Below are 13,104 nucleotides of genomic sequence, written 5' to 3' on the forward strand. Positions count from 1 at the left end.
GCTATCAAAATTTAAACCAGAAAAAAAGTGGAAGTAATTCTGCAAAGCAGTTTAGACGAGTGAACAAACTTTCTCGTAGAGACGTGTGGATGCATCTCAAATATTTTTTCTCAAATCAACTCACACATGGTGGTATACTCAATGAAGTTTGTATTAAAGTTGGCATTAATTCACTCCAAAACAAAGCTAACCTCTGTCTCTATTCCCATTGATGTCTCTTCTTCAGTGAAGCTCATCTATCCTTATACCGCTGCAATACCAACAGCAGCTGCTATTACTGCTTTTAAATGGAGATGGACCAGTTCCTAGTATGACTAAAACATGCACAAATTGTCCATATTGATCAGTTAAGTTTTACTCTTGAATGTAATTCAAATAATTTTAACTGAGCTGCAGCTGAGTTCATCTGAAGGTCCATTGTTTTACAGGAACACATCTGCACCTATTTCCTGGTGGGTTGATTATTAACATCATTGTTTGTTAAAAGGTTACAGATTTTAACACATTTATATTCAAAACCACTATTCACAAATCACTAAGGTTTATTTGTGCTTCCACTTAAGATGCAGACTAAACACAATTTGGGAATTTGTAAAATAAAAACACTCTTTGTTTCTGGCCCTCTCTTCCTCCTCACCCACCCCATCCTTCCCATACTCACGCACTTATTTAAAGACACACCTCCACCTGTTTCAAGGACCAGAGGTGCAGGTACATGTGATCCAGGAGAGAGATCTGCAGCATTCCTGTTTACTGGACACTAAGAAATATGTCTTATGATTACTTTGGATTCTCCTATGTAAGGAGCAATGCAAAAGACAGCAGATCTACTGCGGCCCTCAACAATCCAGCAGATATATCTGTCATTGTGATCTATTTTGTGGTGGTCTTGGCTGTTGGAATATGGGTGAGTCCCTCACTTGACCATTGTTTTAATCCTTGTACGCTGTGAATAGTTAACTTCTCACTGGTTACGTCGAAGTGAAAGCTGTATATACTTACATTAAAATTTGCTTTAATTGAGTCAATCTATTATTGAGGAACATAATTGTTATATTCAGATGTATGAGGCAAAAGTTTTGTTTTTACAAAATCTGTTAAACTCTACCTTTGCTGCATTTCACTAAGAATTATGAAAGAATCGAATGGAACCAGGATTATTGTCATTACAAAACACAAGTAGTTCAGTGCAATGAGATTATGTTTACAATTCTGTAAAGTGCCCAATGTTAACAAAACAAAACCAAAAAAGAAAGAAAAAACCGTTAACAATATACAAATCTAAACAAAAGAGAACTGAGGGTTGTAAATGGGGAGCATGATGGTCTTGAAATTATGCAATCACAACCTCTTACACAACTGTTTCACAACTGTTTTATAGTGATAGTAGTGTTTTAGTATTTTATAGTCCTTCACCTTTAGAGGAGTTTAATCTATTTATTTTACTTTGTGCATTTGTAAGCACTACAATGTTTAACTTCTGATTATCTCCAGTGTGTGGGAGAAGCAGTTTGGCACCAATTAATGTGGAGATCTTCTAATATGTCCCATTTTCCTGTTACAGGCTATGGTTCGCACCAACAGAGCCACAGTTGGTGGCTTCTTTCTTGCAGGGAGGAGTATGGTCTGGTGGCCGGTGAGTGTCCAACTGCCCAGAATTAAGAAGAAAGCATTTACTACAATCTTAGCCAAGTCTGACTGATAAGTTTTTACTGACCTATGCAAATGTAAATGATATCATAAAAACAATGGCAGCTTTAATCTCCAAGAGCAAGGAACAACATATCACTTTCAGAATCTTTTAATCAAAATGTGTTGTCTAACATGACTGTTCACTCCACAGATCGGAGCGTCACTCTTTGCCAGCAACATTGGTAGTGGCCACTTTGTAGGAATCGCTGGTACAGCTGCAGCAGCTGGAATAGCTATTGGTGGATTCGAGTGGAATGTAGGTTGTCCCCTCTAGTGGTCCAGTTATACTATTATCACAAACAAAAATGTGATTTTAACTTGTGACACATATTATCTCTGTAGGGCAAACTGATAAATCTGCAGATTATCATGTGGGTTTGACCTTACAACAAGTGTAAAGAATAAAACACAACATAAGATCACTTTATCTTTACAAGGATCATTTAAGGAAATTATGTGACTGATAATTCTTTGTCCAATGTTTGTATGTTTGTGTGTTTCAGGCTCTTATTGTGGTTGTCATTCTAGGATGGCTCTTTGTACCCATCTACATAAAAGCTGGGGTAAATTCAACACAGACACAAATCACTGTGACACTGCTGTATGTTTCAATCATGAGGGTTTATTTATAGTATCTTTTAAAGTCTGTTTAAAGTTTAAATAAATCCTTAACCCATTAAAAATGGATCACCAAGTATACAAAATCAGGTATTAAAATCATGAAAAAAAAAATCAGCAGTAGTGATGACTTTACATGCAATTACTAGTTAGAGCATTGGAGATTTGGAGATCACATAAAGACAACATGTTAAGGCATTTATATCTAATGCTGATTCATTATTTTGCATGTGTTTAGGTGGTCACTATGCCCGAGTACCTGAAGAAAAGATTTGGAGGGCAGCGTATTCGCATCTACCTCTCTGTGCTCTCACTCTTCCTGTATGTTTTCACCAAGATCTCAGTAAGTTAAAGTGACAACAATGGCAATTATTTCAGTAAGAATTATGAAAGAATAGAATAGAACCAGGATTATTGTATGCCTGTCATGCCTTGAAACATGTAACATATTTGTCACATGACATATTTTGTCTTTTCTCCTGTCCTCTCCACTCAGGCAGATATGTTTTCTGGTGCCATATTTATCAACCAGGCACTTGGGCTGAATATCTACGTCGCTGTTATTGCACTGCTGTTGATAACTGCACTGTACACCGTCACAGGTCTGTCCTTAGGGATGTATTTGCTTCCTTTTCCACTGAACTTGCAGACATTTTACTTGTAAACCAGGTTGGGAAGTCTTATCTACTTTATGAATGGCATCAAGGCTGAGGTTAAAGTCTTTCCACATCTATTTGTAGTGATGTGTCTTGTTTATCAGCTGTGTGTTATTGTGGTTAATCACCCATGACTGATAAGCAAGAGCTGGCCTTCTGTTGCTCTTCTGTAATAATGCTTCCACACCTGAACTTTATGTCAATGGCAATAAAGACCAATTACATAACACTGAAGGCTTATATTGGGTAATAATATCAGTGGCATATGACAAATAAAACGTGACAAACATGAAACACATATACAGTTAACTGCAGTTGTTAATTATCCATAATCAAGCCTTATTTGCAGTTAAGCTTTATGTGCATTAGTGTACATAAATCATCACATCATCATCATAACCTTTAATGTTGGATTATATAGAGACAGAAGCCTAATTTATAATTAAGCGGAGGATATTTATATAGATAGTGATAGAATATAACATCAAAAATAAGAGAAACATGAGCTTTTAAATCCATAATGTATGATTTTCTAACACATTGTGTCTCAGGTGGATTAGCTGCAGTGATCTACACAGACACCTTACAGACCATCATCATGATTGTTGGATCATTCATCCTTATGGGCTTTGGTAATATGGTATTTTTATTTTTATCCTTTTATTATGTCACAGTAAAATCCTGCTTATGTCAAATTGTAAAGGTCAGTGTAAATTTAACAAACTTGCCCACATGTCCCCAGCTTTCCATGAGGTGGGAGGCTACGAAAACTTCCAGGAACTCTACATGAAAGCCATCCCCTCCATCACGGGTAACGCCAGCGCGAGCTGCTACGAGCCTCGAGCTGATTCCTTCCATATTTTCCGGGATGCGATTACAGGAGACCTGCCATGGCCTGGTTTGGTGTTTGGACTCACCATTCAGGCCACGTGGTACTGGTGCACTGATCAGGTCAGTCAAGCACAAGGGAATTTGCATGATAGCTGTGATTGATTTCTGCAACTACTTCCAATCAGACCAACAATTTGCAGTCATAAATCCATGCAACAGGCTCATTCAATTGATTTCCAAACATCTGTAGATGCATTTAGGGGCTTTTATCTTGTCTGTTGTTGCCTGATTACACATCAGTGCAAATTACCTCCTGCAAGAGGATATTCATGCTTTTACTTAAACCTTAATGCACCTCTAGAAACCAAGATAAGATTAGTACATGTTAGTTTTCTTACTGTCAACAAACCCTTGGGAAAAAACAAAACAGTAAACTGACTCTAATGTGTGTAAGGCTTGATATGCTATAGTAACTCATTTTAGCTCAGGGGTTACATACAGTCCAGTTTGATCTCAAGTGGGTTAGAACAGGATAAAAATAGCATAAAAACCTATAAATAAAGAGAACTCCAAATTTATCTCTTTGTTTTAGTGCAAAAAAAATTACAAACTATCCTTTCACAAAAATGTGGATTCTGAATAACCTGACGTTTCTTAAAAGATATAAGTACAATATTAACAATATTATGTGTCAACTGTGTACAGTGGTTCTCAACCAGGGGGTGCGGAGACACTCACCCAGGGGGGCAGAAGCACAAGACAGGGGGGCAACGAAAAATCACGGACTCAGTGGCTATTAGTACAAAGGAAATGCAGCAGATTCCCCCATGATTCCCCCAAATGCAAGTGGTTGGACTATTACATTGTTTCTAAATGGGGGTGGTACCCCCGCATAAAGACCCCATGCAATATCCAATATAACAGAGGCACATACACCACATTCCAAGATAACCAAAGCCCATGCAACAGAGGCGGTTACAGCTGCTGATGGCATGGGGAATTCTTTCGGAAAATCAAAGTTTTTGCATCTATTTATTGTGGCATTGATGACTGCTGATGACGTAACAGGATTCAAAGAGTTGTCTCCAGTGGTGTAGTGGTCCCTGGAGAAGTGGATATACTCTCAATTTTTGCCTTTTTTTTTAAGTCATCCAGAAAAACTCCCTGTTTTAGAAACAGTGAAATGTAGGCTTAAGACTACTCTATTTAGTTTACTCAAAAACCCATCAGTAGTATTTTCTCACTATTATAAAAGGATCATGACTTGATCAGGAGCAGTTTGTTGGTATTACTGGTCACACAAGCAGCTGCATGAATGTCAGATGTATGTGTGTCTAATGTTGGCCTACTCACACAGTTTAACAATTGGCGACAATATCTCTTTTCTCTAAATGTGCAGTCATATGGTCAGTAGTTTAAAACAATGAGTCATTTGGAAACCACCTTTAAAATGACCTCAGAATTATGTATTCCATGAAAGTAGATTCTCTCAATATGTGTCAGTCACTTGAAAGACATTTATTCTGCCTTTCTCGTTCGCATTTCCAATAATCGCCTATCTTTCAAGAGACATGCAGTGACCTGTCAATCAACTGGGGTGGCACTGGAACCTGAGGCGTCCAATCAGGTTCCAGAGGTGACCAATAATAGTTAGCAATATTTTCCTCAGCATGACCCAGCCTACTCTGCCTCTGATTGGCTCGTCAGTCCTCATGCCTATAGTTAACCAATCTAATCAGTGAAGGCAGTGAGTACTAGCCAGTTAGAGGTAGAGTAGGGTGGGTCATGGCTTCACCACCCTAGGGGTAAAAATGGGCAATTTGACTCACAGATACTACTGAATGGTGTGCATCAGGGGGATTTATGAGTGGGTATATGCAAAAAAAAAAAAAAAAGGAAGTGGGTATATGCAATGCTGACTGAAAAATAAGTAGGTATACTCTGGACTACACCACTGGCTGTCTCATTTCATGGGGAAATGTTTCAACCCCTACCCCTTGCAACTCCGTTTCAAGGGGTTGTGCCAAGTGCAAGGGCCAAGGGGTAGGGGTAAGGGGGAGGGCCAAGGGGTGAATTGGGATTGGACAATAATATTGTTAACATTTTGGAGATTGGAGTTTCAAAATAAAATGACTAAAACGCCCTTGACTATTAATATCATCAGTATAATTTTTTCACTTTTTTGGCCAGATTATGGGACCTTTAGTGAGGTGGCTTTGGCCTGCAGGCCTTATGTTTGACACCCCTGTGCTATCAATCAATCAACCTTTATTTTTATAGCACTTTTCATCAATGAAATGTAGCACAGAGTTCTTTACATATAAAATCAGTGCACCCCACCACCACCACACACACATACATGTACACACACTAACACACACACACACACACCCTCACACGCACACACACACACACACACACACACCCCTCCACCCATGTACCTAATGTTAATACCCATAATTAATAAAACAAAAAGAAGCAGATAAAGACATAAAGGAAAGAAACAGGCTGAGCATGGGGGACCATTAAACAACAGAGAGGAGGCGCTATCACAGGGAGCCACCTGCACCAGGGGGCAGCCACCGCCCCCAGCAACCTGGCGCCACCATCATAAAGCCGCATCCTGACCGGTGAGGGGGGGCCAAAATGCCACTGCATCGCAGCGGCAGGGCCCCATACCCCACCGGGGTATCATCACCCCTGAGCTAGCGTCAAAGCCACTGGAGCCCATAGCTGCCCCCTGGCACGGAGGGGCCCCACTGATGAAACACTGGAGAATATAAATAAAAACATTAAAAAGATAAAAAGAAGCATTGGTTAAAAGAGTATAAATGTAATATAAAACATATATGTAAATATAATATAAATATAAAGCAATAAAAAGCTAAAACAGAAGCAGTGGTTAAAGGTCAAATTAAAAGTCAAATTAAAAACTAAGGGAGACAGGAATTAAAAACATAAGATAAAATAAAAGGGCATTATTTAAAAGCCAGATTAAAAAGGTGGGTCTATAACTGTAATTATTAACTCACCACTTTCTAGTAGTGTTGCAGTGAACAATGAATAAAGTATTGTCATTCATGCCAAGCACTAAAGTGATTCTGTGAACATCATCATGCTCCTGCAAAACACATGTAAATAATATTCATAGCTCAATGGTTCCCACAGTGTTCACAAAATCCAGGTTTGTCTATTTGCATCAAATTTGTTTTCTAAATTATTCACAAAACTGTATATTTTTAAGCTATCTGTATTTAGATTAGATGTTATTATCTTATGAACTAATATTCTACTCAGATACACTTCTGTAAAGATCTGCACTCTACATGTTTTGAGGTAGATAACAAGTATGTTGAAAATTCAACAGTAAAAGTGCTTGAAATGCACTTATGAAAGTCTACCTGTGATATTATTATAATGCTTAATCATAACTGAATATATTCATATTTAAGCGCTCTCTGTAATGTTGTAAGATTTCAAAGTGGAGCCAATTTGACAACTTTTGAGTAGTTCTTTTCTATAATATACTCATTTTATGTGGAAAAATCAGACTTATCTGAATCTCAAAATGCACTTGTATATTTAAATGCATTTCTTTCCCTTTAGGTCATTGTGCAGCGCTGCCTCTCTGCTAAGAATTTATCTCACGTTAAAGGTGGTTGTATCTTGTGTGGCTACCTGAAACTGCTGCCAATGTTTCTCATGGTTTTCCCTGGCATGATCAGCAGGATCCTCTATGCTGGTAAGGGTCTTGTGGAGCTTAAAGTTTGCTGAAATAAGTTCCCTCGATGATAAGTCTAACAAACATTACATTTTACTTGTTCTTATTCTAGATGTAGTGGCATGTGTGGATCCAGCTGAATGTGATTATTACTGTGGGGCCAGTGTGGGCTGCACCAACATTGCTTATCCCAAACTGGTGGTGGACCTTATGCCTAATGGTGGGTTGGAAAAGATGGTTGACCCAGTATTTTCAAGCAGCTCCTTCCTCTCTTCTTCGTAACTTTTCCATTTTTTTTATATTTAAGGTCTACGTGGTCTTATGCTGTCTGTGATGCTGGCCTCCCTCATGAGTTCCCTTACCTCCATTTTCAACAGTGCTAGTACACTCTTCACCATGGATATCTACACTAAGATCCGTCGCTCTGCAAGTGAGAGGGAACTCATGATTGCCGGCCGGTAAAGCTGCTATAATTTCTCTATAGTGTTAAAATCCATGCTCGCTACCTGTACTGAAATGGCTGATATTGTCCGTGGGTCTTTGTGTCCAGAGTGTTTATCTTGGTCCTGATTGGTGTGAGCATAGCGTGGATCCCTGTGGTGCAGTCAGCCCAGAGCGGTCAGCTCTTTGACTATATCCAGTCCATCACCAGCTACCTGACACCACCTGTGGCTGCCGTCTTCATGCTCGCCATCTTCTGCAAACGTGTGAATGAGTCTGTGAGTCTCATCTAGGCAAACTTCATATACTTCAAATGATTACCAAACACAAGTAACTGTATCTACTGTCTTTTGCAATGCTTGTGTGTTAGGTAGCTAATCATAAGGATCTTAGGTCATTGAAAGGTTAGAGGTCTTTGGCAACATGTTCTTATTTACTGCTTTCTCTAACTTCTTGTGTAACTCAGTGGATTGTGACAATAAAGCAGTTTGATAACACTTACAGCTACTTCAGAGGATGGTTGGATAAGTTTTAAAAAACCTTGAGTGGCATGAAATATCTAAAAGTCTTAATTTAAGGTACAGATTAATTTTCTTTAGACTGTAAACTAATGAGATCATGTCAACACAGAGCAGTAGTTTTACTATGAAATAAATCTTGTTTATTTGGCCATTTATTTAGTTAGATAGTAAGGAATTGAATTTACATCACTTTGTGACTCTGTCTGTGAAAAGTGCTCTATAAATAAAATTTACTTTACTTTACTTTACTTTACATCACGCACAGTATTTAAAATGATTTTAAAAGACTGACTGAAAGTGTTTCTTAAAAACCCCTTCAGTTGTGTTTCTCTGTCTATACTATTTCCTAATGTCAAATTATGTGGAAGTTTCTAGCAATGAGGTGCTGCTCCATCCAGTTTTATGTTGTTTTTTTTTTCTTTGTTATATCATCAAACGTGAAATATTTGGCTAACTCACCAATCATGATCCTAATCTGTGCTATCATGGCTAAGAAATCCTATCTGCTGAATACTTACAACAACTGTTGTAAGTATTAGGAGAAAGTCTGAGAGCTGATAGCATTGGCTCAAAGTGATACAAGCCAAAATATATATTGACATCAAGGTGAAACAGCCAACATAAGAAACATTCATCTTTAGTCAGAAAATGTTTCCCTCTAGTGTTTTTCTCTCAGTCCAACACAGCAGAAAAGTAGCTGTATTGCTGCACAAGTCTGTTTATGTTAATCCTCGACAGTTATCAGATTGAGTTCTTTGGTTAAGACCATTGTTATCATAGTAACATTCAATTAGCCTCTTAAACCCAGTTGCCTGACCAAGGAAAATAAGATTCTCACTTTGTGCAGTAATCTACACCTGGCTTTTCTGCCTCCGTCCATAATAATCTACATTATATAGCTTAAATGTCATCTAAAATTAATGTTTATTTGCAACATAGTATAGCAAACTATTACATGATCAAAAAAAAATTGATTTTAGAAAAAAAAAAAAGTCTCTGTTCTGAATGTCTGGGGTTGGCAGAAATTTGTGATGTTAAAATGGGGTCACGAGCCAAAAAAGGTTGGGAACCACTGCACTAGAAACACATGACCCAGGGTTTATCAGGTTAAAGTAACTGACTTAGTGTTGTTTCTTTGTGGTTTGATAATGTTGTGGAATGAAAAGAGTGAACTGTCAGCCTGAGGTCTGCACTCTCTAATTGACCTTCGAGTTATTTGTGTTTGTCTTTTTCTTATGATTTATTATGTCTACTTCATACAGCTGCAGTGGTTTTGTTGTTGGATCTGATGTAATCTCTTCTTCCTTGAGGGAGTGTTTATCTCAAATGATATGACGTGGTGTGTATTTTTCTAAATTTTTTCAGGGTGCGTTTTATGGCCTCATGATCGGGTTAGCCATCGGTTTGTCCAGGATGATCGCTGAGTTCGCCTTCGGCACAGGCAGCTGTGTGGCCCCCAGTAACTGTCCTACTATCATATGTGGAGTTCACTATCTCTACTTCTCTATCATCCTGTTCGTCATCTCCTGCATCGTCATCATAGGAATCTCTCTCATGACCAAACCCATCGATGACAAGCATGTACGTGACTGCTCAGATAAAGCACAGCTCCATCAGTCATTGATTTCCTAAACATGACAGTTCACTGGAACACAGTGCCATGAGAAACATTCATACTTTGCGTCATTACATGTTGTATTTTGTGTCTAGTTGTATCGGCTGTGCTGGAGCCTGAGAAACTCCGAAGAGAAGAGGTTTGACCTCGAAGATGATGACTGGAATGAAAATCGAGAGTCCAGTGAAATGGAAATAGATGGTAATTGGAGTAATGTTTCCTGATTGGTTTGGCTCTATCTTTGATCAATTTTATGCTGGCTTTCACAATATTAATTTAGAAAATAGCAAAAAAAAAAAAAAAAAAGCATTAAACCAACAAAGTGAATTAAAATGAGATACACGATCAATAAGATATTCAACTAATGAACAAAAGTGAATCAGCAAAATTAACAGAAATCAATCAAATTATCAACCAAATGAAAAAAAAAACAATTAGCAAAATAAAGAAATTGAAGCAAATAGTTGGCAAAATAATTAAAAATAAATAAATAGATAAATGAACATTGGCAAATTTCTTTATTATTTTTTTGTTTTAAAAATAGAGAAAATATTCATCAAAGTAACAAAATAATAGACAAATGACAGAAGTGAAGTGAATGTATTTTTTCCCATTTTGTTTAACACCAGGCCTGGTATAGGTAACTGGTTAATATTTTAATATTAGTGAAGTGAAGTGAAATGAGTAAAGGCAAAAAAAAACAAAAAACAACAACCAAGAAAATGAACAAACAAGCAAAATGATCAACACAACATGATTATGTGTGACTGTAAGACCTCAGTGAAATCACATGCGATGGAAGTGAGTGTAAAACCCTGAGTTGTGTTTACAGTTTAACAAAGTATGTGTTGAAACTGCCAAACTATGTGTAAAGCAGAGAATGTGGATGAATATACAGAGACCAATCTTGAAGAATCACTCTCAGTTTAAGCTTTCAGAAACCTGTAACGCACACACATATGCTTAGTCTGATCTGTACTGTGTTTTTTCTCTCAGAATCTGGTGAGGAGCCGGGCCTGTGTAAGAAGGCTCTGATGTGTTTCTGTGGTTTGGAGCAGAAAAACAACGCCCCTCAGCTGAGTGCAGAGGAGCAGGCAGAGCTGCAGAGGAAGCTCACAGACACCACTGAGACACCTCTGTGGAGAAACGTCGTCAACGCCAATGCCATCATCCTTCTGTGTGTGGCTGTTTTCTTCCATGGTTTTTATGGCTGAATGTGTCGGCCAACTCCAGCTGGTCCTGGATATTGTGTATTTAAGTGACAGCGTTTTATATGAATGTAATTAATAACCACATGAACATACCCATAAGTCACAGCATTAGATGCGACCCATGCACACCTTTCTACTCGATAACTTTACATCTCAGTGTAGTTTATGGTGACTGAACTCCTTCATACATTCTTCACATCTCTGTCTCAGGGCTACTGTTATACTCAAAACAATATGTATTTTTTTCATTTAGGATAAAGGGGATATGCTTGTTATTTTCTGTCGTATACAGGATAATGTTTGATGCTTAATGTCCATTTTGCACGTTTCAGACTGTGAGATGAACTTATGTAAAAGTAATCCCTGCAGGTCTAAACTTCAGACGCAGGATGCTTCATTAGACATGTTTACTTGTCTACTTAAGAGGAAACATCACTACAAATACTTAAACCACTGTAAGCAACACCTTATATTAAGGTACAAATATCCACCAATAACTAGTTGCATGTATTAGTTGCCTATTTTCATTTTATGAGTCATTACAAAACACTCATTAATGCCTTATTTTGCATGACCACATTCTAGAACTAGAAGGTCATTAATTAGCAGTTTTCCCCCAATAATCTCCAAACTTCTGCTTCTAGATATCAAGTGTAGTGGTTATTTTATCGATTAAAAATCCACCGAGAGGAGGCCATTGTGGCATAAGAGTATGCATGTGTTAAATAAGTGCTCTGTTTAGTCCATTTATGTCTTGATCTTCATCAATATTACAAATATACTCACTAATATAATGAAATGTCCCATTTACATCCAAATGTCCACATCGTAGCTGCTTTAAATGTGTTTATTTAGTGAAACAAAGGCTGCTACACTCAGTATGGGCTTTAAAACTGACACAAGATTATAATTTATGTTGTACAACTTTCCTACTTAGTATCAATAAGTAGTAACAGAGAGGTTACTGAGAGAAAAGGGTTTTTTGAAGAATAAAACATTAATAGGTGTTCTATGATGACTAATACATGACTATTTAATGGTGAATATGTCCACCTTAATGGAAATTATTATCCTATTTTCTATTCCAGTCATTGCATGTGTATTAAATACCTAAATGTTATTGACTTTGGTTGGCATTTTAGTATGTTTTGACATACACATGGATACACATGGTTTATTACTAATCGGCAAAAGTCCAATGTAGTGCCCCACAATAGCAGGAAAAGGTTGACATATTTACTGAACAGACACATCCTGCTGTAATTCTTCTGAGCTTGCTCATGATGGTCATTCTCATGTTGTGGAAAATGTCCTGTTTTCCTGGTATTTTGACACCAGGAGTGAATGTGTTAACCATACTGTAATTTATTAACACGATTTACTGTTCACTACTGTTTAGAAATATTCACATTCCTGTACTGTGTAATTGCTCTGACCACCATCAGTGCGGTTCATCCAGTGTTAACTGTGAGTTTACTGCCTTGTCTCTGTCTTTTGTTTGACTCCAGCTCTTCAAATAAAATGTGCACACACACATCTCAACAAACACTTCTGTAAATCACAATATTTATATTATTAGAAGTAAATTATAGAAAAGTGGAAGATAATGATGTGTTCGATTAACCAAGTCATCACTGCCCCTGAAAACTTCAAGTTTACATGTAAGTAAAAGTGAACTGAAATTGATTTATTTTTAACATCAGTGTGTTAATTTAAGATGCTTTCTCAAGTCAGAAAAATCTACATCTCCTGATAAACAAGCTAATAAATAATGTAAAACGTGTTATCCTGAAGCCTT

The 13,104-nt window shown here is 37.5% G+C and overlaps 1 protein-coding gene across 1 annotated transcript; it reads left to right on the forward strand.

Moving 5' to 3' along the window:
* The first annotated feature begins 769 nt into the window (after positions 1-769).
* Positions 770-13,077, forward strand: slc5a1 (solute carrier family 5 member 1). The gene is made up of 15 exons (XM_030149175.1): positions 770-907; positions 1,565-1,636; positions 1,844-1,948; positions 2,196-2,255; positions 2,549-2,653; positions 2,807-2,912; positions 3,518-3,598; positions 3,709-3,917; positions 7,404-7,539; positions 7,631-7,738; positions 7,826-7,976; positions 8,069-8,237; positions 9,846-10,061; positions 10,191-10,296; positions 11,092-13,077. The coding sequence occupies exons 1-15, from the start codon at positions 770-772 to the stop codon at positions 11,307-11,309; spliced, it is 1,980 nt and encodes a 659-aa protein (XP_030005035.1). The 3' UTR covers positions 11,310-13,077.
* The last annotated feature ends 27 nt before the right edge of the window (positions 13,078-13,104 follow it).

The sequence above is a fragment of the Sphaeramia orbicularis genome, chromosome 12, assembly GCF_902148855.1.
Source record: "Sphaeramia orbicularis chromosome 12, fSphaOr1.1, whole genome shotgun sequence".
In the NCBI taxonomy this organism is placed as follows: domain Eukaryota; kingdom Metazoa; phylum Chordata; class Actinopteri; order Kurtiformes; family Apogonidae; genus Sphaeramia; species Sphaeramia orbicularis.